Raw genomic sequence first — 24,893 nt, 5'->3', positions numbered from 1 at the left:
AATTAACAAAGCACAGTATAGCTGAACCAAAAATGCAGAAGAAAGAAAGATTTAATCCCAACACACATACATAAACGTTTAAGACTTGTATGAGCCTGCTGATGCTGGCTTGACATGCAAGATTGCTGATTCCCAGTTCAATTTAGTTTTCTGCGGCTTATGATCCCTTCGGAGAGCCCCATCTGTTGATGGTTAAGACAAATGATAATCATTACACTTTAACATTTCAGAAGGGAAAAGCAGTTGGGCAGACAAAGAAGAAACAAGTTTCCTTTAAGACAAGTGAAGCTACAGCTTGCGAAGATGTTAAGAGTAGAGAGTCTAAGACTCGAGACAAGCCAGTCAGGTTGGTGAATGGTACACTAACAACATGATCCAGATGACTCGCCAAAGACGCAATCAGCCCTCGTTATCAGCAAAACTCGTGATGGTGAGTGGGGAACTTCGAATTTCACAATATCATCACCATCATCATCAGAATTGGTAGAGAATAATGCCCGTTTCACAGTTTCGTCAGCAAAAGGTCATCGAACTTACCTGAATAATTTTACGGCTGAAATCTTTCGGAAAAGTGAAGAGTCGATAATGAATGTGGCATCCTCACACATTGATTCTTCAAACCCTGGAGTCGAATATTATGCAGGTAACACAGGGATGACAGATTATCATATGGCAAATGGATTTGAACCTGATATAACTCATGATGACACTCAGATTTTCTTTGACAAAGAGAGCTCTACTATGAATTACATTGAATTCAGCATCATAGAAGACTCTAACACGAACCTCATTAAACTCAATAATGCCCCATTCAAGCAGGTAATGTCAAAGCAATGAGATTTCCTTTCATTGAAGCTCTTGGCATTTTCATTTACTAAACAACTTCCCTCTGAAGAGCACATTTGGGTTGTTTGGGAGTAGTTACTACATGGGATTAGAGGAAGCTGTAAACTTTTCATTTATTTAAATATGGGTAGGTTTCAATCCTGTGATGCATATTGAGAGTTTTGCAGGTTGTTGAATTGAGCAAGGAGCACACGGTGGGTTATGATAAACATTTTGTTGCATTTCGACCTTCCCATTCATTGGAGGTATATTTCTGTGCTTTGTTTGAAAGGTCTATTTTGGAGTATATATACACTGGAGGCATATCTCTAACTGGGGGTGCTGTCAAAATGCTATATCTCAACAGAAAAGAGAGATCTGAGTACTTTAGGGGACCAGGGGTTGCACTTTAATGTCATAAGCTATTCTATCATTATGACGGTCATGGGTTAGTGCTCACACTGAAACGTTCCTCAACTTTCAACAAATGAGTGCCACAATGAAAGAATACTGCAAGCTGTATGGATCAAAGAGAAGGACGTTAATTCATGTAGCTTGAGGGTTTAACGAAAGCATGTTGAAAACTAAGTCGAGTATTTTGCCAAGTCAGTGTGGTGTATTCATGGGTTGGTTGGTGCAAGTGTTCAGTTTGTATCGGGACCTCGATCAACATGATTATTTAACAGGTCTCCTCTTGGAATACTCTGATCACGGGATATGCCCAACAGTGGCAGGGCCAGGAAGCTCTGGGCTGTTTTCAGCAGATGCAAAGAGAGGGAAACTCTCCAAGTGCAATCAGCTATGCTTCTATCTTGAAGGCATGTGGCATTATGAAACATGTTGGTATGGGCAAAAGAGTTCACGGTAATATTGTTAGTCAGGGGCTGTTGACAAAAAACGTAGTGCTTTCTTTCGTTCTGAAGGTCTGCATAGAGCTGGTCGTCAAAGCACAAAAAGTGCTTGACAAGCTTCCATGTCGTCTCTTGGAGTGCTATGATCACAAGATATGCCCAACAGTGGCAGGGTCAGTAAGCTCTGGGATGTTTTCAAAGAGAGGGCAGCTCGCCAAATACAATCACATCATGCAAGAAAACCAGCTCATCACCAAAGCAGCGCATGCAGGCATTGATATCCTTGCGCATCTGTTCAATGATGCGGCCACCCTTTCCAATCAGGCAGCCAACCTGGTTCTCAAAAACAAAGCGGCAAACTATAGCAACGGCAGCGGCAAGCCACACACAGATTACATATAGAACAACCGTAACGGTAGTGGGATCACCTGCTGTCTTGGTTAGCGTGCTTTCCTCATCACTGGCCACGGCTTCTCAATTAGGAAGAAGTGATTCGACGCATAATGACATGCTTCTTCTCGGTTGGGCTTTTCTTTTGTGAGCTCACTTAAAGACTGCTATGAACAAGGATTTGTACCAAGGCAGCAGGATACATCCTGATATTCGCAATAGGGAATTACTTCTTCTCAATTAGGAAGAAGTGATTCGACGCATAAAATCATGTTTGTTTAATTATTCATGGCTGCAATATTGCTTAGCAAGGCCCACCAAGCAAGATTAGTTTTCAAGCTTAAAACATTTCCTTTGTTTCAAAAATGGATTAGTAAGAATACAGTAAGTGACACATTGCAAATATATGGCAATGGTGGTATCCTTGTAAAAAGTGGCACATGGCAAAGATCTGAGAAAAGTGATATATGACAATGGTGGTATCCCTTTAAGAAGTGGCACATGGCAAAGATGTGAGAAGAGTGATATCCCTGTGTGATATTTAGTTATGGCTATAGAGTGAGAAGAGCATTCTCACAAATTATAAGACAAGCTGAACGCACAGATTCGACAAAGCACTCACACATCCGCATGACAAGAGCTCCCAAGTGTTTCGACTAAATGCTTGAGACTTTCCATTGAAAACTGCAAGCCTTCATAATTTTTTTTCAGCATCAACATGTCTTGGTTGCAGGTTACCTCCATCAATGGGCAACACATTATATTTGATACAAAATCCTTATGGCTTATCTAGGTCTATGTGCCTACAAAATAATTGACAATATGCACATGCTATACACCCCTGGAGAATTTGTTCAAAGCTAACGAGCCCAACCCTGGAAGTGGCAGAGAATTTAAATTAATTTGCACAAGAACATGCCCCATCTTGCATGCGGTGCACCCCTGTGGAATCACTGATGATGATTTTTTTATCGCAGACTTTAGATACAATTTTCAAAAAAACATGACATTCAGAGCACATTTGAGCACTCTTAGCAACAAAGAGAGAACTCTTGTGGACCGTGCATGAAAAGCCAAAAGCTATGGCCAACCTTTCAGTATGATAACAAGAGGTATTATCACTAGCAACATCTCCACGTGACGTTGCCTTAAAATCAGCATCAGCAGCTAGTCTTTCCAGCCTGCCCAACTCATCATGAATCTCTTGCTCTTGAGGATCGGATCGATCGTCACAAGAAAACTTCTTCACCACTCCATCCACCTCAATGTAGCTGCACTCTCCCGACTGCATCAAGCCCTTTTCCTTCATCCTTGATAGAAGCCTCTCCGCATCTGAGTCCCTACCAGCAGCCACATACATATTGGATAAGATAACATAAGGTGCGGTACATTCCAGAAACATCTCAAAAACCTGATTTGCAACATATTCTCCTCGTTGTAAATCAGCCTGATTACTACAAGCACCCAACAACATTAACCATGACTCAAGCCTTGGTTGCACTGGCATCAGAGAAATTTTTTCTTCAACATCATCTAGCCTTCCTGTCCTCCCAAGAAGATCAATGACACAATCATAAAGCTCTGTATCTGCTCTTAGTCCAAAAAGCTCACGCATGGCATTCACACATGCATTTGCATCATCAACACAGCCAGCATGGCCACAAGCAGATAAAATAACTTTGAAGGTCGCTAGGTTTGGGAACTTACTTACCATGTCCATGGTAAGCATATGCAGGAATCATGGTGTTCCAAGACACGACCGTTCGTTCAGACAATCTTTCAAAAACGTTCTGCGCTGGATTTACCTCGCCACACTTGGTGTACATGTTCAAAAGGGCATTGCCGACAACGGCATCTTTGAAGTAGCCACGCCGTACAACTTGATCATGCATCCACTTGCCTTCTGTCACAGCTCCTTCGTCTGCACATACAGATAGCATGCTGACGAAGGTGACTCGATTCAAGGTTACTCCCCTCCTCAACATCAAACTAAACAGCTCAAAGGCATCCTTCCGATGTCGATGCTGTGCGTAGACTGAAAGCATTGTGTTCCATGATACAAGGCTGCGCTGTGGCATCGCATCGAACAATGCTCATGCATCACTTGGACTGCCACACTTACCATACATTTTCACTAGAGCAGTCTCCACCACGACGTTCACCTCAAATCCGCTGTGTTTGATGCAAGCATGCATTTGCTTAGCCTTGTCAAGTAATCCCTGGCTGTTGTATGCATCAAGAATGCAAACAAACGTAACCTCATTGGGTGTAATTCCATTTTGTTGCATCTTATCAAATATTTCAAAAGCCTCTTTGGTATGTCCATGCTGAGAATAACCTGCCATAAGAGCAGTCCATGAGACCACACTGTGCTCTTGCAACCGCTCGAACGCCTTCAAGGCATTCTCCATGTCACCACACTTCCCATACATATTGATAAAGGTAGTCAAAACCATGCCATCATTTTCAAAAAGGCTTCTCAAAATGCAGCAATGGGCTTGCTTTCCTCTATGCAATGCAGCCTCATTGGCACATGCATCAATAAGACCAATAATTGTTGCTTTGTTTGGCAAAATAGCTTCCTGTTGCATGTGGCGCCAGAGTGAAATTGCCTCTCTTCCAAGATTATGTCGGGTGTAAGCCATGATGACTGACGACCAAGATATCACACTTTTCTCCACTATTTTGTTAAACACAGTCCACATGTCATCAAGACAATGACACCTACCATATAGATTTACCAAAGCATTGCCCACTGCTTCCGATGCCTCATAATCACTATCTACTAAGCAAGCATACGCATTCTTCCCCTGTCTCAAGTCCTCTTTGCCAGCACAAGCTGAGATAATACTAGTGAGGACATATTCGTTCACTGTAAACCCTTGAGTACGCGATCGATAAAAGATCTCCAAAGCTAGATCCCACTCTCCACTGTTGGTGTAAGCTGAGGCCATAAAGTTCCATGAGTGCTGATCGTGCTGCTGCATTTTTGCAAAAACTGCATATGCATCATTTACCGCACCACATTTGCCATACATCTGCAACAGAACGTTTTGCAAGAATGTAGTTTGATCAACTTCACACTTTATAATGTGGATGTGTACCAGTTGGCCCTGGGCCAATGCACACATATTTCCACACAAACGCAAGAAAGCAGCAAGGAAAGCGAAATCTGCACGGCTACATGGGAGCTGCACTTTATCCAGCGCCGTTGCCAGTGATTCTGAGTAGGAGAGATGATGAGTGTTGTGCACTTTGACGTCCCTCCTGTCCTCGGGTATGCTTTCTGTGAGTGCGCACAAATGGGTCTTTTCTGATTCTACGTTTACTGCGACCATGCTCAAATGGGTCTGTTGTTTTCCGCATTTTCCTGTGTAATAAAGAGAAGAATGGACTTATTGAGTGGCCGTGCCAAGGAGGTTCGTGGCGGGAAACCCGTCTTTCAACAATAGTGCCTTGCCAGACAAAGAAGCGCTTCTGCCGACATTGCGAGGCGCCGCGCCAAGACATGCGAACATGCTCTTCGCCGATCATCCTTGGGTCTTTCTGTGCTTGAGCACGCTCTCAGACTCAAAAGACTTCAATAAACCTGCAACTAGGCTACTGTTAGGCTACATTTCTTTTTTGGAGTTGGGGAAGCAGTGTTCAGGAAAAATGTGTCAGCTTAATATGGTGCCGTTTTCAATTTCAAAACTGCCGGTTAAGCGCAGGGGGCAAAGGAAAAATTCCGCCCAACCTACTATTCTAAAATTTCCTCTTCACAAAATCAAGGAAAAGAATTTTGTATATTTGGAAAAATGATTGTTCCATAACATTATGGGGAAGAGAAAGTAGAGAGATTTTTTGAGTTTTTGGCAAGAGATGATCGCATTGCTTTGACTTTTTGGGGTAGGGAATGGTCGTGAAGTGGCCATTCCTCATAATAAGTGAGACCTCGTAGCAATCGACGTCAGTCGAGAGCCATGTAGGACCACTTATTATGGGGAAATGATCACTTCACTACCATTCCCGATCGTCAATGGTCCAGGGCGTAGGTTTTTGTAAGCTAAGCGATGGGGGAGCTCAATCCAGTGTGCTACATGTAAGCTAAGTGATGGCGGACGTTTCTCGTGCATAGGTTTTTTGCGCACCCGAGTGAAGCGATGGCGGAGTTGAAGCCAGGGTGATCGATGGGGTAGGTGGAGCTATGCACTCACCATTGGCTGCACAATTACCTACAGGTTGCATTTTGTTTTGGTCTATTAGGAGGGTAGTAGTTATGTGTATTCTAGGTTAGGGTTCATGGTCAAGTAGATTCTACACAAATTTGTGTTGACGAGCGATCTCCATCAACGATCTCTGTCCAAAAAACAGCTTCTACCACAGTTTTGTGTTGATGAGCTGCGTTTGTGCTTGGAGAAGTGTCGTTGGTGCTGACAAGGTTCCATTGATGTTGGTTTTCCAAGTGTAAGGTTTTGTGGGTTCTCTAGTAATAATGTCAAGAATGGACTTGCTTCATTCTCAACATAGCCTTTTGTATTCCATTGTGCAGGTTCTCAAATGTTTGGAGTGCTGTCTTTTTCTCTCTTGCCCAATGATTGTGGACTTCCATAGAAGTTGGCGATGGAGCATGTATTAAAGGCGTTTTTGTGGAAGGAGTCTCGACACAATGCGCATATGGAGGATCCGCAGAAGGTGCTAGGTAAGGAGCATCTCAGGTTGCAAGTTTTGTAGGTGTGTGTAAATATTTAGTTTAGATGTGATTAAGAGACCTTGCTAGCATAGTTGATTACTGTAAATACTGCAAATTTCTTGTTCAAAATATTCCTTATTCGTTGATTGCGAGGTCTTACATGTAGTTTGGCAGCTTTTCATTTTGTGAATTTAATGTTTCTTCTCATGCTTGTTGCAATGGAATTGGACTAATAACATTGAGAGTAGCAGCATTAAGATAACTGTAGTGAGCATTTCTTTATGAGAATTTTTCATGAGCATAAGGAGAATACTTGGTTAAAGATAGCAAAATAACCATTATACCTAGTTAGCTTGGCATGAACAATACTTGTAAAAGAAGAGAGAATTAGAGAAATTGACAACAATTGAGGACCGGATTTACTTGGAGACGGTCCCCCCTCCAAAAGGCTTTTGTATTATAGATTTTCCCATGAAAAGAGACTTGGTACAATACATGCTTTGTGTTCCTTGTGGATGCAATGAAGATGGTAAGCTTCATGCACCAAAATTATGCCCTTAACTAACTTACAAAAGCATTAACTTGTCCCCGGCCCCAATCCCAAGACCTCAAACACCTTCAAAGGTGGAGAGAGCTAGCAAGGAGTGACAGAAGGGAAGAGGAAGAAGAAGTAGCATACGAGAAAGAAGTACTTTCCTCACCATAGATTACTCTTGGAGCTTAGCTTAGCATAGTAATATAGATGATAGAAAAGATGAGCATGTCATTGAAGCTTTGCTCTTGGTTGGATTTGCATTCCACAGCCAAGAGTTGTTGGTGTAGGCTTTCTACTTCTCAAGCTTGGATAAGGAGATTGATTTCTTGCTCAAAACAATGAGAGAATGTGTGTGAGTGCGAGAATGAGAAAAATGAGGTCTCTCCCTTGCCTAGGTCGACCCCTCTCTCTCTTCACTCATGCTTGATCCCTATTGGCCCTTGCCAAGCTTGGCCAATTGTAGGGTATGGTCATTTCAAGCAAGAGGGGTTAGCATTTGTACAAGTGTGCTTCTTTTCCCTTTGAGAGATGAATAATGTTTGGATAATTATTTAATTAATCTAAATTCTCAATGGACCTCTTTAAAGATCATCCAATAGGCTTTAGGCACATTATGAGGGCAACCTTGCTGGGGGCTTGACATGTGTCCTACATGCCTCTTGTGGAAGGGGTGACCCTTGAGAGGGTGCATATGTGTTCTCTCTCCTCCCCTACTTCTTAGGCTCGCTCCCTCCTTTGTAGGCACCTTTTTGACTTCAAGCACCTTAAGCTCCTCAAGCATCGTAGTCATTAAGCATGACAAGCACCTCACTTGCACCTTATTCAACAAGCACACAACAAGCTTGGGCAAGGTTCCCACCTCAAGGTCAACCCCATCTTGCCTAAGGTCCTAGGTCTAAGGACTTTTACCAATAACCTTTGGAAGTCTTTAATGAAGCTAACCCTAAGGTTTTTTAAGCTCCATTATATGCACATTGCTCCTTGGCAGACAAACTCCTTGGACCCCTATTGAGATGTAACCATCTCTCCTTGTTGGTCCAATGCTGAGATAGTCTAACAACACATATCTATATTCTACCTCTTGTTCCCATTCGTCTTCTCATATTAAATGATCAATTCAATATGAGAAAATTATTTGGAATAAGTAGATATTAGTTTTTATGACACTTGTACTAAAAATGTAGCCATGAATAGTAGTTTGAGTGCACAAGGGATTATAATAAGGTTGAGGCTTCCGCTTTGGTTGGGAGAGGCAAGGGCAACAAGGTAAGCTCTCCGCCTTGTGTTCTTGTTGGTGTCGAATCTGATTTGCAAACAAATAGTGGCTTTCTTGTTGGGGATGCTCAACTAGAGAGAGGGCAACTCGGTATAGGGTAAATTGGCACTAAGCACAAGGACAATTGGGCTTGAAAGAAATTTGAGGTGTGGAGGAAAATTTCTAGCTTAGAGTTGCAGATTCCTCTTGAGAAACTAGATCTCTGTGACCTAAACAATCTGCTCATGCAATTTTTCATTGTAGTGTGCAAGCAAAACAGTGATCTATTTCCAGTTGACACATTGATGGGTATGTTCCAATGCTTTGGGCACATGATTAAAAAGAAGCAAGATATGAGAGTAGAGACTACAGGTGTGTGTGAAATTTGTTTTGACATAGCCAAGTACCCTATTTTCAAAACAACACAGAATGTAGTGGTTTTAACAATGCACCGATTTGTAGCTTGTGGGGTATGCAAGGAGCGTAAGAAAGCTTCAATAATTGGTGCCAGTTTGGAGGAGGAGATTTTGCAAGACATCAACTTAACCATTCAACACAGTCGTGGTTGCCGGTCGAGATTTGTTTATTTATGCATGTTACACTTTTGCATCCATGTTGGGGTTGTACAACACATGCATCAAACTTCCATACAAGCTTCTAACCAAGAATAGACAGAAACACTGTATTCAGACTTATCAAAAAAGATAGATAAACACATTTCGAATCAGCATGCAATGATCTGACAGAACTCATACACGTAAAGAAACACCATAGATAACTTCTCTACATCCTTCTCAGTACTCATGTAGCATACAAAATACTAACTAGTGGTTATAATTGTCCAACCAATTAGAGTCAGCAATATCCGATTAAGCATCCGACCTATCAAAAGTCGGACTAAGAAATATTTTGACTGAGCTTTACTAAGAAATACCCCTTTTAACACATGGCACGTCCGACTCGGATCAACATGTCCCTTGATCAAAATACATACTAACTCTCAAAATGTTCAAAAAGACACATATGATGCTCAGTCTGACTATGCCTAGAACTAGACCTTATTTTCCACAGCTTCAGTACTAGCAACACCACCTTCTGCGTCAGGTAATGGAGCCCCAGCTTGATCAGAACCAGCTATCTCTGGCATTGATTACTCACGTAGAACTAACTGTATTTCTGGCTCAACATTGGACTTTTCCACTTGTTGCTTGCTCTTCTCCTGTAGTGGTTTTTCAAAAATCTCTGCTTGCTCTGAGCACTTTTGAACCTGCTCTGCACTTTGCTTCTCCTCTTCTATAATCAATTTCCCCTTCTGCTTTAATTTAAGCTCCTGCACCTGACAAATCTAGTACTCCCTTTCTTTCTTGAGTTGATCAACTTCTACCAGCAGATTTTCCTCATGAGCACTAACAAAACCTGTTTTGACTTCATATGGATGCTTTACACAGTAGTCAGCCTCTCTCTCATGGAACTCCATGCTTCTTGCATACTATCCATCACTTGCTGGTTAAGTATTGTACATCTCCTTTAGATATCAGCACCCCATTGAAATACTATCCATCACTTGCTAGTTAAGTATTGTACATCTCCTTTAGATATCAGCACCCCATTGAAATCAAGTTCTTCTTGACCTAAAACCTGCTTCTCTAGATCCAACAAAGGTTTCAATCTTTGCTCAAACATAAGATTCTGAACCTGCAATTCTGCATTCTTGCCAGCTAATTGTTCCAATTCATACTTGACCTTTTCCTCCAAATTCAAAGTCCACTCTTTAAGGACATCTTACCTCTTGTCAATTCACTTTGATGTTGCAGCAACAAATCATGTACCTCATCCCTATGTTTAATCTTCAAATCCTCCAACTCCAACTTCAAATTGTGCACCATGTCCATTTGTTCCTGCAACAACACTTTTTCTACCCCTGTTTCTACCATTGACTGCATCTGAGCCTCCACTTGTGTCTGTTGCCTGCTCAAAAATTTCTAAACCTCTGTCAGCATCTTTATAGCCATGCCTGCATATTCAATAGCTACTCGTCCTTGATTTCCCTTAGCACTTGAATCCTCAAAATCTAATTGCTTTGCCAGATTCATTCCTTCAGTCCCTATTTTCCTCTTTTTAGATAAAGTAAATATTTTATCTAACTTTGCTGGTGTTTGCTCCTTAAAGCCAGGCTTAGGAATAGAAATGTCCAACTTCTTCATGGAATCCACCATTTCTGGAGTTTGAACAAACCTGAAAGCTTCTTCCACTGTATATCCTGCCTGCACCAGAAATTTGAAGGACTCTTTAACTTTTTTGGATTACCTCCCAACTCTATTGCCAAATCCAATGTTTGACTTGTAGATTGATCTTTCTTCAGCAACTATGCTTTGCTAGAAGTATCAGGTAATGCTTGATACTCTGTCTCACTTTGTTCAATTTGCGGCTTTTGAGCAAAGTTAAATAAAGTTGACAGATATGCAGACAACCTGCTACCATTATGTGCTTTCCTTTTATCTGACAAATATACCTTAGCAGACAATTTCTCATACAACCAATTTCCCCAATTTACTGTACCCCCTTGCTCTGCAAAAGATAAAGGTGTGTAGTTCTCCTTTGACATGTAATCAAACTTAATCAAGAAGCATGTCTTTTCTAGGCACCACTTTTAACTGTTCTCTCCTGTCATAGGTAACTTTTTTTGCATATAATACTTTTTTCCTCCTTTTGTACTACCAAATTCCTTCCTCAAGATCATGTCAAAACATTTAGGTATCATGGTAGCACCCTTCAATGGAAATTAAAAAACTTATGTTACCAATTCAGGAGTAAAAAATACAGTGCTAGACAGCATGCCTTTTGTTTTCCTCGGAATCTCTAACTAAGACTTTGCATAGAAATTATGCTTCCAATCACCCCATGGTAATAATGCAAAAGCATGCAATCCAATCTTACCTAACCACTCAGCATTAAACTTTCTTTTACAATCAATGCCTACCTTGAAGTCCATGAAAGGATCCATGAGACCTTGTCGAAGCTTGACCGCACTAAGAGGAGTTTTTGCTGTGAGTCTTCTTCGACAGATACTTCTTCTTCCTCCTGGCTGCTAACATCAACGCTAACAACTATTTCCATGTTGCAATGCGGTCGCTTTGGTGGTTCATCATCCTCGGGTCCCAACTGCATGGCGTTGGAATTCTTTCCCTTGACCATGGCTAAGGGCAACTATACAGCGGGAGCATACTTGTTGAATTCAAGCGACCACATGCATACAAGACCTGCATGATGGGTTTGATGTATGGCACCTTCAATTAGCACACCCCACCTTCCACACCTCTCTAATCGTACCCGCACTTCTATTATTGTGTTTAGTGGAGAAGCATCCCACAATTCTATAACATTTTCGAATCTTGCCCCTTTGAAAATTTTGAGCAACCATGCTTTGACTTGAGAACATACAACGCGGCAAAATCCAACTGACCATTCCTAGAACTTAGCCATCTGGTGACTTTGAGTTGGTGTTTGACACAACCACAAATTTGATTTAGATCATCACCATTTGACACAACCACAAATCTGATTCACCAATCTGGAGTTATAAAGCATCACCCAATCTTTAATTTGGAAAACTTTAAATTCAACATTCATACTTACCCAATCTTTTCTCCTTCTCTGTATCACCTCAAAAATATAAGAGCTCACCAATCTGTCCTCCTCTAGCTGAATCAAATATTTGCTCCTATGTTGCACTAACATCTGAGGGCTCATTTTTTAGCACTAACTATGAGACTTGGGACTACAAATTCCATCGGCACCACCACTTCAAGACCATATACCAATTTAAATGGAGTCATACCTGTTGTGACCTTGAAAATTGTCCTAAAAGACCACAATGCTGAATCTAACTTCTCATCCTAATCTTTCTAATTATCCTAAACAATCTTCTTCAAGATTCTGACCAAGGTCTTATTTGTACTCTCAGTTTGTCCATTGGCCTGAGGATGATAAGCTGTAGACTTCTTATGCATAATCATATGAGTTTTTGTTAGTTCAAAAATCGTTTCATTTAGGAAATGGATTCCTCTATCACTTACCAGTTCCACAGGAATCATGACACAAAATAGTCATGATATTATGATAGAGAAATCTAGCCACACTCTGAGCTTTATTTTCCTTGAGAGCTACTGCTTCCACCTATTTAGTACAATTATCTGTAGCAACTAAAATATATTTGCATCCCTTGCTTGTTGTAGGCTTCACTGGTCCCACAAAATCCATCACCCACTTTTAAAAAGGTTCCACTAGTAGTATTGGATGATCAGACATCCTATCCCTAGAATCAGGTTGACCAATTTTGACCAATCTTGATGAGTTATTTGTAGCTCTAATCATCCAACCATGGCTTGTGTCTATCGGCCACTTGCCCTTCATGAGCCCTTCATATAAAAACTCTTGGACATAAGATTAATTTTGGAGCCATGATATATCAATGCAACATATGGCTCCTCAAGATCACCCACCTTGACTAAAGTTTCATTTGTAGCTCTTGCCCAATGACTTTTGGAGTAGTAATTAGGAATTGGTTTTTTCTCTTATCTTAGGCATCGGAGTGTTTCTAACCCCTTTCGTTTTTCTCTTTTCTCTGTAGCATTTCTGGCGTTTTTCAATCTGATTTGGGAAATCATAGAATCTGACATCCTTTATGGTTTCCTCGTTCTCGCTTGAGTTGTCTGTGGACTCGTTGTCAGCTTCATTTCCCATTCTGGATGATCGGGAATGTCGTGAAACATCTCCTCTTCATCTCTGTTTTCTGGTGTATCAATCTTTCCAGTCTCCTTTTCGAGTACAGCTCTCATCATGAAGTACGGAACCACATCATATCCATCTTTATCACAAAACTTCATTGTGGGACCATCTTGAATTGCACAAACATCTAGGGTTGCTAGAATGTGTGTCCATTCTAATGGTTCAAGTGCATCCTTTGGAAAGGGTCACCTATATAATTTTCGTCTTTAATTGCCCTTTCTAAAAACACATTCTTCACGCTTCAAACTTCCACAGTTCGAAGCTCCACACATCGATAACTCTTTGGGTTTGCCTAACCAAGCTGGAAACTCTGATCCTGCCAAAGTAGATGAATCAAACTCTTCAACTAGTGTTCGGTTCACATCCTTGTAGCTATGGTCTTTTAGGTTCACGCGAGTAGTGGTTTCCATGTGTCTCAAGTATATGTGGTCGTAACCCAATCCTGGACCATTTTCAATTGTCTCATGAATGGTCTTCCAAGTATAATATCATAGTTATTCTCCTTGCCAAAGTCAACAATAGCAAAAGTATGCTCGTATTCAATTCCACAAGAAGTCACTACAACTTTCTCTAACAGTCCCAAAGGTCTCTCCATTTGTCCGTCCGCTAGTTGGAGTTTCAACCTCGTTTTTCTTATCGCGATTTTTTCCCATTTTTTTCAGATTTCTTTCGTAGCAATGGCTACTCCAGCCCCGCTGTCAAGTATTTACATCGTGTTAACTCCGTGGAATTCAACTGGTAAGATTGTATTCCCCTCTTCGCCTTCGCAATACTCTCCAACCTTGTTCAAAGGTACAAGCTTAGCGTTTTTTTGTGGCGTACTCAGCTCTCGTATGCCCTCTTGCAGTTTTGTAGTTGGGTCTTTTATCCCAAATTTATCCAAGCATTTTCCTACAGTTCCCACATGTTTGTTCATAGTCTCAAAAGCTCAGCTAAGGTGATAGTGCATGTTAGTGGTGTTGACAAAATCTCTATTAATCCTTGCGAGTTTGTAACTTTTCCTGAAGAGATTCCTCGTGACGGAAGCGCTCTAATCTCAGATTTTACTTCGTATTCTCCTAAGTATGAAGGCAAGGTTTTCAGCAAATGAGGTTTACTCTCTACTGTTCTAACAGAGCCTCCATCTCCCCAGTAAGAATGCAGATCTAAGTCCACTTGAGATCTTGCCTCAAATTCCTCTATGGGAGGATTCCTGACGTCCTTTTCCCCATTAGTCTGATTAGCTTGACAACTCAGCTCGTTTGCAAATTTTGCCTCTCTCACTTGTTTCCAAAACTCATTGTAATCCTCATCTCTTCCGTAAGACCTCTGTATCACAGGATGAAAACTCTCTATTTCTTGATCTGTGGTGTTCATAACTATACGTTCATCCCCGTGCATATTTTTAGGCTTTTGTGCACTGTTAGGCTTTTCAACTACCCGTGAGAGGATAGTCTCTTGATGAATTGGGTTTTCCGCTCCACAATTCATTGGTTCTCTAGGTGGTTCTAACAAGGCTTGTGCAGTCTCGATCATTTTTTGACACATTTCGAGTCTCTACTTTTCCAAATCCACGTTTGGATAAGTCAACCACCGTTGTTCTTGAGTTTGGTTGTTCTTTAATCTCGCTTCGTAAGCTCTCATCAGTGCATCCAATGGTTCGTGTACTTTGTCGACTACCACTGATCCCCCTGAGCTTACACTCGTTGTCTCTTTGACACTCTTCAGTTTCGACTTTTCAGAGTCCATTTCCCGTATTCCGTTTTGACTCTCAAGTTTCTCTAATCTGTCTTTTGTTTGTTTTAATTCCTCAACTAGAATCGCGTCTTGCTATTCTTTTTTCAGCTTCATGCGGGCTTTCCTAGCTTTCCATGTGTTTCTATGGCTTCGTCGTCCTTGACTTGCCAATTCCATCTCTGACTTTCCATTCTCTGGTTCTCTAGTGGTTTTCTTTGCTTGAGCTCTAGTCACAACTTGTGTTGGTATTTTGGTTTCATTTTCAGACCCACTGCTAGCAGGAATCGACTCTAGCATGTTCAATGTTGTCTTTTGCAATTTGTTGGGATTCTTTGAACAATCCTCAATGAAGTGAGTGACACCACACTCTGTGCAATATGAATTTATTCTAATGATCTATATGTGTGGACAAACATTCATCAAATGGTCACCTCCACACTCTTATAACAGGGTCCCAATGCAGGTCTTGGTGTCCCTTGATTTATTCTTTGTGGGTAGGCTGGTCTTTGGCCTGACAACCCCCCATGAGCTATGAACATAAGTGTTCTTGCGTCCAAGTTATACCTCTCTTCATCTAAGGCATGTGCGGTTGTTGGTGGTCCAACATTTCCTATCATGCTCCAAGGTTCTGGTTGTTTTGGTTCTTCATGTGGGTAATACACAGTAGGAGCCATGGATGCACCAAAATCTTCATAATAAGTCAACAAGCACTAAAGCTCGTTCTTCCTGATTCTCTAGGGTGGGTGCATATCTACTACCCACTGGTCTCACTCCTGGTAAGGGTGGTTGTTGCCCCAATACCGGCTACGGTCTTTCTATCCCCATAGGTCCTGGTACATTTCCCGTTGGGTATCTAGGTACTGGATGTACCTGAGGTGGTGCTATTTGAGCTGGAGGTGCATATTGATGCTCCTTCACATAACCCTTGTTGTAATAGCACTCTTCTGTTGAATGATTTGTCCATTTTTGTTCGATTGCACACCATTTCGTTAGTTTTGGCATTGGTTTAGGGTATGGTGCTAATCTCCTTATAGCATCTTCTATCATTTGTTCCATGTTCGGCACTATTGCTATTTGGACATTCTTCTTAGTGGTGGTCTCGCTAGCTACGGATGATGAGCTATTGGATGCGACATCCGTATCCGTTGTCACCTCACCATAAACAGCACAGTTATCCACTAAGTACAATGCTTCTCTGGTCACTTGCTCAAAACTTGTACAAGCTTTCAGGTGCAAGTCTTTCTTGAGAGTGTCATTTCTCGGTCCTTCTATAAAGAGGACAGATAGTCTGTCATCTTGCGGTCGTTCCCGTACTGGACATATCTCTATGTATTGTTTGAAGCGAAGCAAAGCTTCCTTCACCTTTTCTTGCTCCTTCTGTTTGAAAGCATATATTTGGGATACCATGTTGTGTTTGATCCATCTTTTCGAAAATTCCTCAGCAAACTCTCGCAGCAAGTGGTCAATATCATGGAAACCTCCACCATTCAGTGGTTGAAACCATGTCAATGCCGTCCCTTCTAAAGTAAAACCAAATCCTTCGTATTGTGTGTGGAAATCTGTTATCTGCTCAGCTCATAAGACTTGCTTAAAGAGTGAGACATGTGCATAAGGATCTCTTGAGCCACTATTTGGCATACACTTGGCCACTTGAGATGGTCTCATGCGTCTATTGTCTGCCACCAATCTCATTGCTCCTATATCCCGACTAAAACTTTCTCTTGTGTCATGGACTTCATGTGCTGCTCTAGTTGGCTCCCTTGCCACGAATCTACTACTAGGAGGCAAATGTGATGGTGTTGTTGCAAACATCGGACCTACCGTAGTATGTGTAGAGAATGGAACTGCACTACCTCGATTCGTAGACATTGACTCTCTAGAATGTAATGTTTCCATTGGGCTTGGCATAGAATAATGAGGTCGACTGAAAGATTCAGTTACATGAGTCCTCTCTCTACCTGTTGCCATCGGGTCTGGCAAGACAGTTGTAGGTGATGGTCTCAGTGGGCTTGGAGTGACATAATAATGGTGGAGTGGTCACCCAAAGTATGTGTATCCTTCCAACTCCTTTTTATCGATTGCTGCATATCGTCTTCCATACTTATCATATGCGACAATCTTCGTTTCTGATCCCTCTGTGTAGGTAAAGACATAAAGTCTTTTCCGCTCTGTCAACTCATCAACGTAGGGTTCCTCGCATCTATAATAGAGATCTTCCTCTCCATTATTATACTTGTATAACCCCACGTAGACGTTGTCTATGTTAATTCTCAAAGTTTCATTTTCTCATCTTAATCTAGCATTAGGGAAGCTCATTGTTGGTGCTTTCTCTTCGGGTTCTTCATCTACTTTGGCTTTCGTGCCCATCCATCCCCACTTGTCCACAATGTTAGGATTCAGGACTACCAAGTACATGATACCTTCATCATCTAGGTACCTATCTCCGCTATAGCTCAGAGGCACTAAGTCCTTGAACTCACTTGGTCTATCTTCTATTTTCACACAGTAGTGGTCCATACCATCTTTGTAGATCTTGGCACTTTGCTTGTTGTCATATTGATACTTGATGAACAATAGCTTCATTGCAGCCGAAGGGTTTGATGGTCTTGCTGCCATGTTTTCTCTTTCGTTTAAGTTCAAGTATCCTAAGTGTTCAGTGAAAATCTCGTAAGATCTCTCTGAAGAAGTATCGAAATACTTCCTTCAAGGATCGGCTCTAACGGTCGCACTACACTTTGGTTTACACTCTCCTCGGTTGATATAACACTCGCTTGTTCTCTTTGTCTCGGTTGGTTATTCTGGAGATATCTACCGGATCTCAAATTCATCAATCCCCCTAGAGGATTCTAACTTTTCAGTCTCGGCAGTTTGTTTTATCCCCGTTTCTGTGATCAAAAGTGATCTAAACTGAATGATACTTGGTCAAATGGATTGTTTTGTCAATTGGAAGACTTCTGTTATCTCAAGTGAAAATTTTGTATCAGATTTGCTCAGAAAGACATTATACGCGTATGATGTCTTTTTTCCCAGATTTTGGATATTTTTGCTTTGCTCACTCCTAGTAGCACCCTTATGCTCTGTCCACTCACAAAATTCAATTTGAACTCTGGTTGTGCAAGTTATGGCCAGATTAGGCTTTTCTAGGCAATTTCCCGAATTTTGACGTATGAAACTTGAAATACAAGCTCTAGACAACTAGTACAAAGGATCTGTGATAGCAAAATGTCAAAATTTGCCCAGAATTAAGTTGGAGACATTATATGCGTATGATGTCTTTTTGTCCAATTTTGGTCCAAACTTGATATTTCAGCTATTCACTATGTTTGCAACAATGTTGTCAAGTCAAAATTCAAAAATCACATCAGCAAGTGCAAAAAGACATTATACGCGTATGATGTCTTTTTTCACAGATTTTCCCACTTTTCTATTTTAAGCTTCTCCAAGTGTTTATCTTTGAGTTTCAAGTGTTTTATCAAGTTTGAATGCAAAAATGAGCTCTGAATCAATTTTCCCTATTCTTTGCGTTTTTTTGCACTCGGACATGGTATTTTGAGTTTCTAGAAGTGTTAAAGCCCTTGTTTTATGTTGATCTTAGGGTAAAACCCCCCTTCTGAACACTCTGGTAATGTCAAATTTTCTGTTCTGGTCTCTGTTTAGCCCCTAAGACATAATACGCGTATGATATCTAATGTTACAGAATTCCAAGTTTTTGGCACAGAACTCTTCCAAGAGCTCTCTTAAGTGCTCAGCAACACTCAGTTTCACAGAAAATCTCTCTACACTTTGTTTATGCAAGTTTCACTACCAAATCAATGGTTTAGTGATCTAACATGCAAACAAACACATCAAGCAAATAAATCACTGATTAATAGCCCTAGATCAGGATCAAATCAAGTCCTACCTAAGCTACTTCTAATCATAAAATGGGTTTTTGCAATGGTGAGTATAAAGAGATTCACTGCTACACACGGACTAGCAAATACCTCAATCTCAACAATCACTCAATCACCAACAAAAATCAATCTAATCTAAACTAAAAAACTGTCAAACAAGAAAGACCCAGGAATACCACGAGTTTCCTAGTACCTCTCAAAGATCCTCGGAGTTCACCACTCCTAGACCTTTCTAACTAAAATATACAAAGTAAATGAAACAATTCACCTCGTAGGATTAGTCTAAGGTCACCTACTTAGGGCTCTCGTCCCCGACGGCGGTGCCAAATGTTGGGCGGTTACGCCGCTAGCGGTGGCTATGATAGCGAGAACTCAACCGACAAACAAGAATGTCAGACGAGGACGGAGCTTGACCCGCAGATGCATGGAAACAAATAGGTGGGTGTCAAATCACCTACTCGACCTTCTAATGACAATCACTACCAAGGAAATCAAACCTAAGTTCTCAAATACGCAAATGACTGAAATCCGTACCACAAACAAATGCTATCCAAAACGTGATCTAAAGTCATCGAATCAGCCTCAAACTCAAAGGGGAATCTCTACACTAGGTAAGGACAATATCCTATGAATCTACAATATAATCTCAACCTGTAACCACTCCGTGCGGTAAACGCGTATGAAGACAGCCGAAAAATTTAGGAGACCGAATTCCGACTCCGATGGTACTAATGTGTAGCTCTACTCGCTGCGGTTCTATAGATATATGGCACGCTCAATTCCGACACACAGGTAGGAAGAAAACTCACATAGAAGCTCGTGGGAGCTCACCTCGCGTAGAAGTCGAATACACACACACTTGGTATCGGTGCGTAGCTCTCGCCATTGCTAACACAATGGCGGTGTCGCTTCTCCAATGGCGGCTCCGTAGCTCGCGTAACAAGAGGATAAGACTCTCTCTCAGACACAGTCACGGCGCTCAAAACTTATCTTGATTAATGATTCAAAAAAAATTGTCCTTAGGTTTACAATAATTGGCTCTTATACTTCAGCCTTGGAGGTGTGAACACATCTCTAATCTAATTACATAAGCAGGTGAAACTACTTGGTGAATACAAGCTGGAAACTCAATTGAGTCCCGCTAATTACAATGAATCGGCTCCATCAAGAAATGAAATGTCGGAAAGACGTTTATTACAATAAGTGTTCACAAAAATATGCGTGTGAGCAAAAAATTATAGGTGTAGTCCTTCGCTCAACAACTTGCGAAATAAATAAGATCATTAGCTAAGTGTTATTATCTCTAGCTATAAATGCAATCTTTTAAATGTCCAATGGTAGGATGGTACGTGTCTCCATGTGTTGAAGCACTAAATATAGTTGTCTAATGTGAAAACCTTTGACATGTAAGAACAACTAGATATATTTTGAACCTTCCTTTTTTGGCTTACTTCCTCAATGCACTCGATTCTCTTTTAACGTGTAGAAACTTCTATAGAAAAAGTACACAATTCTAACCTAACAAAGTGAAAACAATAAAATAAAATAAAAAGGAAATTGAGCAATGCAAGGGTATGAAATTAAAGGACCTATAGAAAAATTAGAAAAAAATCAATCTGTAATCTTCAGCACCTCAAGGCTCGGCTTGAGTTTAAGGCTAGTTTGTAAATTTGTTGTTGTGCTTAATACAATCCACTCACAAATTGTGAGTTTTGCAAAAAACAAAGAGATTTCACTCCAAAAGGTAGATCCATTCAGGATAGAAAGTAATAAAGTATCACATGTACGCTTAACTCTCTTCTTCTGTACGGCTTCTTTTATGTCTAGTTTGCTAAGAAAAAGGCTTCTTTTAAAAAGCCAGAACTAGACTTTTATACCCCATAAAGTTGCATATATCATCCAAAAAAGTTACACACACACACACACACACATACACTTTTTATCTCACCCTTCTAAGAAAATCCCATGTGTTCCATGTGACACATTTTTGCCTCTCTTCTAAGCAACTCCCATGTGTTCCATATCTGTGTGTGTGTGTGTGTGTGTGTGTGTGTGTGTGTGTGTGTGTGTGTGTGTGTGTGTGTGTGTGTGTGTGTGTGTGTGAGAGAGAGAGAGAGAGAGAGAGAGAGAGAGAGAGAGAGAGAGGCTTATTAATGTCTACTAGAGACCAAAATCATTCTATGAGATAGCTTGGATGAACTTATCATGCTTGATTAGCTTCATCTAAGGACACGCTATCTCATGTTGCATAGAAACTAGGGGTACAAAGTCTCATGATTTTTTGAATATGATATCATACTAAAATATGTTTCAAGATCATTTATGAAAGATTAGATTGTATGGAGCACGAATCTTTTTTCTTTTGGCAGTAGTCACTCAACTAAGTGAGTTGAAATATATCAAAAACTAGAAAAGCATACACCACCTCCATGCTCCAAATGAGCCATGGAGTTCAAAAGGAGTTACAATAGGACAACTTGCTCAACCAGACAAGTCACAACTAAGCAAAAACACAAAGAGGCTGACAGGGAAATAAGGTGGATTGCCACCTCAATAAGACATCCCCCTCGAGATGGACTACCTCAGAGCCAAAACCCAAAACATTACAAAGTCTAGAATAGGGAGCCACCCTTCTGAGAGGCATCCATAAACCAAACCATTAGGAATACAACAAAGCATAATCGCAATATGGGTGGAGCCTGTAATCTCGATCACCATCAAGAAGGGTTCACTTTGCAACCAACCCGGACGGATCTTATATTAAAGTTGCTCATTTTGGTGTAAAGCACTAATGCAATGAACACTTCATGACAAAACGAGCATTGACTTGAATAGGTAATGTGTTCATTCAAACATGTTTGTAAATTAAATAACCTTGCTTTTAAAAGATCAAGTTAAATTGTTCATATTATGAAAGCTTTGCGAAAATACTGATAAAGTATATAGTGCCTAGAGTAATAGGGTTCCATACTAAAGTATGTTGCAAGAGTTGGGATAGTATCTCCCAAACTTGAAGAATTGAACCTGTGCCTTGCCACATAGATCCTATCCTACTACATGGCATGCAAATGAAGAAAAAGGCAATAAACCTAAAACTGTTGACAATTTGATTATGCATACTTCTTCCATTCACTATATCGTCCATTTCAAACATACTGTAGTGCAAAGGAGCCTACCTTATGAACAATATCTTTATTTTGCATCATTTTATTCCTTTTTCTTTTTCTTTTTTGTCAAATTCACAATTGTGAGTGGATTACTTAAATTAACCCAGAAAGAAATGTACAATCAACTTCAAGCACGACGGATGTCTTGAGGGACCAGATATAGGATGTGGTTTACATAATCCATAAAATACGATAGCTACTGAGAGAGTCACATTTTTTTGGCTGGAGGGAGCTAGAGTTAAGAGGGAAAATATTTCTTGACGCCAGTCTTCAGAGTTCTTATGTTTTCTAACATCGATGGTTGCTTCACTACTTTCTTGAGTAATCTCTTTGAAGCTAGCCATCGAGTGGTCTTTTCCAAAGACACACTGGTTCCTAGACTTCCACGTTTGTTTGAAGTAGCAAAAGCGGACACTTTGTGTGCAAATCAAGATGGCTTGGTTCTTCCACACCTTGCCTCCCAAGAGTAGTTCATCTTGAAGAATGGGATCATCCAAGTCTTTTGTACCCATTTGCATAATTTTCCCACTAGGCCTCTTGTAGATGGATAATTTTGGAACAAGTGGAGGGGATCCTCACTGGCCGCTTTGCACCCTAAGCATCTATTCAAACCTATCTCTCTGGTTAAAATCTTGACCACAATTGAAAGGGCCCCCCAAAGTACTTTCCATAGAAAGATCTTTATTGTTGGGGGCCATTGAGGGTCCCATATATTTTTGCCGCCAACACCCAACTAGATTTTGGCCAGAGCTTTCACCATTGTTAGTTATTTGGGGAGAACTAGTTTGCTTTGAATATGAGTTTGAGTATATTTCCTTAGTTTGTGGCTTGGTGAAACTTCTGTATTCTTAGAGCTAGCATTTTTTTTTTAGTTGGATATTGATTCTATGTGGAAGCTAAGTTTCTTTGTTGTGCATTTTTTGAGCTTATTGCAAAAGAAGGATACCGTTCAAAAATTATGATGGTGCGCATATTTTTGAACACCCCACTTTTTGTAATTTGTATATATGTACATGTAGTGGAGTGTAATGATAGTGAATATGCTTTCCTTTTGTGGGATTTTTATCATGCTCTAGCAAGGTGTACATACAAAGCAACTCACATATGTAGTGTCAGCTAGCAGGGTTGTGTTGGTGCCCGTATGTATGATTTTTAAGGTACTTATTGTATATAATTAATACTAGTAAGTGACCCATATGTTGTTGTGGACAACAAGAAGTAAGGCCTAATTTTGGTAGCACTCTCCTTCCTCCCTTTCCTTCCAAGGTGAAAACATGTGTAAATACTCTCTATGCATCCACATCAAGGTAGTGATAAATTATATCTTGGATGCTTTGTTACCAAATAATTAAAATCATCGTCCTAATATAGCTATCAATAGTGACATCTCCTGTAGAAGGATGTAGGAGATGACATCCAAAAACTCTCCAAAGGCAATCCAATGAAGAGAAACCCACATTAATATGTTTATATTATCCTTATATCTTTTTTGAAACATAAAGTAATTCATGGCATGCTTTAAGTCTACCTTACTATGGCTTTGGGGATCGTTCAAATGTTTTCCACCAGCTCAAGGTCAAAGTGCAATATTGAAGAATCAAGATTGAGCTTGCTATTAGAGAGTCACTTGTTCGACCCATCTGAATGGTTAGGAGAGGTCGTCTCTAAAGGAAGGCATTCCGCCATCTAGCGGCCCCACTTGGGGTCAACATCACCAACAAGCAGAGGTTCTTGTGGGTCTTGGACAAAGTGCAAAGCAAGATGCATTAGTGGGAGTATGTGCTCCCCCCCTCCAAGGGTAGAGTACAAGTGATTAATATTTTTATGATCTCGTACATATCCTTTGCAGGTCCTCTCTTAAAAATGGATGAAAGGAATTCTTGAAATGGTGAACAAATTCCTTTGGAAGAATAGCACGCGAGTTTTGCTCCCCTGGTAGTGGGTCAGATGGAAAATTGTTGCAAAACCTAAGGAGCAAGGCGTCATTGGAATCCTCAACCCTAAGGTGCATGCAAAGGCTCGGTGTGCTAATTTTTTTGTTGCACTAGCCAAACAAGACCAGGCATGGGCCATTAAGATGACATGATTAACAAAGTGAAGGTCTCCTCTCAAGGGGCCCTTGGAAGGAACTAGGGATTCACGACAAACTGCTAGCACCTCAGTGGGAAAAACTAAGGTTAAGGGCCATCACGAGCGATCTAGTTTGTACATGTGTCAAAGGTATAGAGACCCTCGAATCGGGGGAGTCCGCCAAATATTTCCATAACACACTAGTTCCCATGGCTATCGAAAGTGGGAAGGGATTTAGTAACTCCATTCGAGAGAGATTGCTAGGAAGATCAATAACAAAGGATTGAGATATCTAGCTCAATTTTGGGATGGCAGCAACACAAGATGGAAAGAAGCAAACCAATTAACGACTCTGTTTCTCCTGAAAAGACTTCTAATTGAAAGAGCCATCGAAGATTTGAATCAAGTTCTGATGCCTATTTGTGAGTCTGGATCTGAGGGGAAAGCCTAGTGGTGGCCTGTGGAACAAATTTTTCTTAAAACTTCAAACCAAGGAAGTTTACTTTAGCCTAATGCTTTAAAACAAATTGGTTTGCCCCTCTTAATAAACAATGGCATAAGAAATGGCTAGAAACGAGGCGAAGAATGCTAATCAGTAACATTTGGGACCATTAATGGCCCCAGGCAATGAAGATATTCCTATGGAAGGCACTTTAGGGGGCTATTTTGATAGTCAATAAGATTCTTTGCTAGAGAAATTGGATAAGATAGATTCTCAGGATGCAAAGAAG

At 40.7% G+C, this 24,893-nt stretch overlaps 1 protein-coding gene and 1 pseudogene across 1 annotated transcript; both read right to left on the bottom strand.

Annotated features, from left to right (window-relative positions):
* Positions 1-1,671: 1,671 nt before the first annotated feature.
* Positions 1,672-3,795, bottom strand: LOC147464852 (pentatricopeptide repeat-containing protein At3g12770-like). Its single transcript, XM_086516906.1, has one exon. It carries the CDS (start codon positions 3,793-3,795, stop codon positions 2,965-2,967), a length of 831 nt encoding a protein of 276 aa, XP_086373032.1. The 3' UTR covers positions 1,672-2,964.
* A 363-nt stretch (positions 3,796-4,158) lies between these two features.
* LOC147464851 (pentatricopeptide repeat-containing protein At5g04780, mitochondrial-like) lies at positions 4,159-11,617 on the bottom strand (annotated as a pseudogene).
* Between the last annotated feature and the right edge of the window lie 13,276 nt (positions 11,618-24,893).

This window comes from Adiantum capillus-veneris, chromosome 1 (assembly GCF_014529385.1).
Source record: "Adiantum capillus-veneris isolate H3 chromosome 1, ASM1452938v2, whole genome shotgun sequence".
Lineage (NCBI taxonomy): Eukaryota > Viridiplantae > Streptophyta > Polypodiopsida > Polypodiales > Pteridaceae > Adiantum > Adiantum capillus-veneris.
The sequence above is the reverse complement of the archived record's forward strand: the minus strand, read 5'-3'. Positions and strand labels throughout refer to the sequence as shown.

Bases quoted from the DNA above. Each gene is read 5' to 3' on its own strand.
- LOC147464852 (XM_086516906.1), bottom strand. From the start codon at position 3,795: ATGCTTACCATGGACATGGTAAGTAAGTTCCCAAACCTAGCGACCTTC.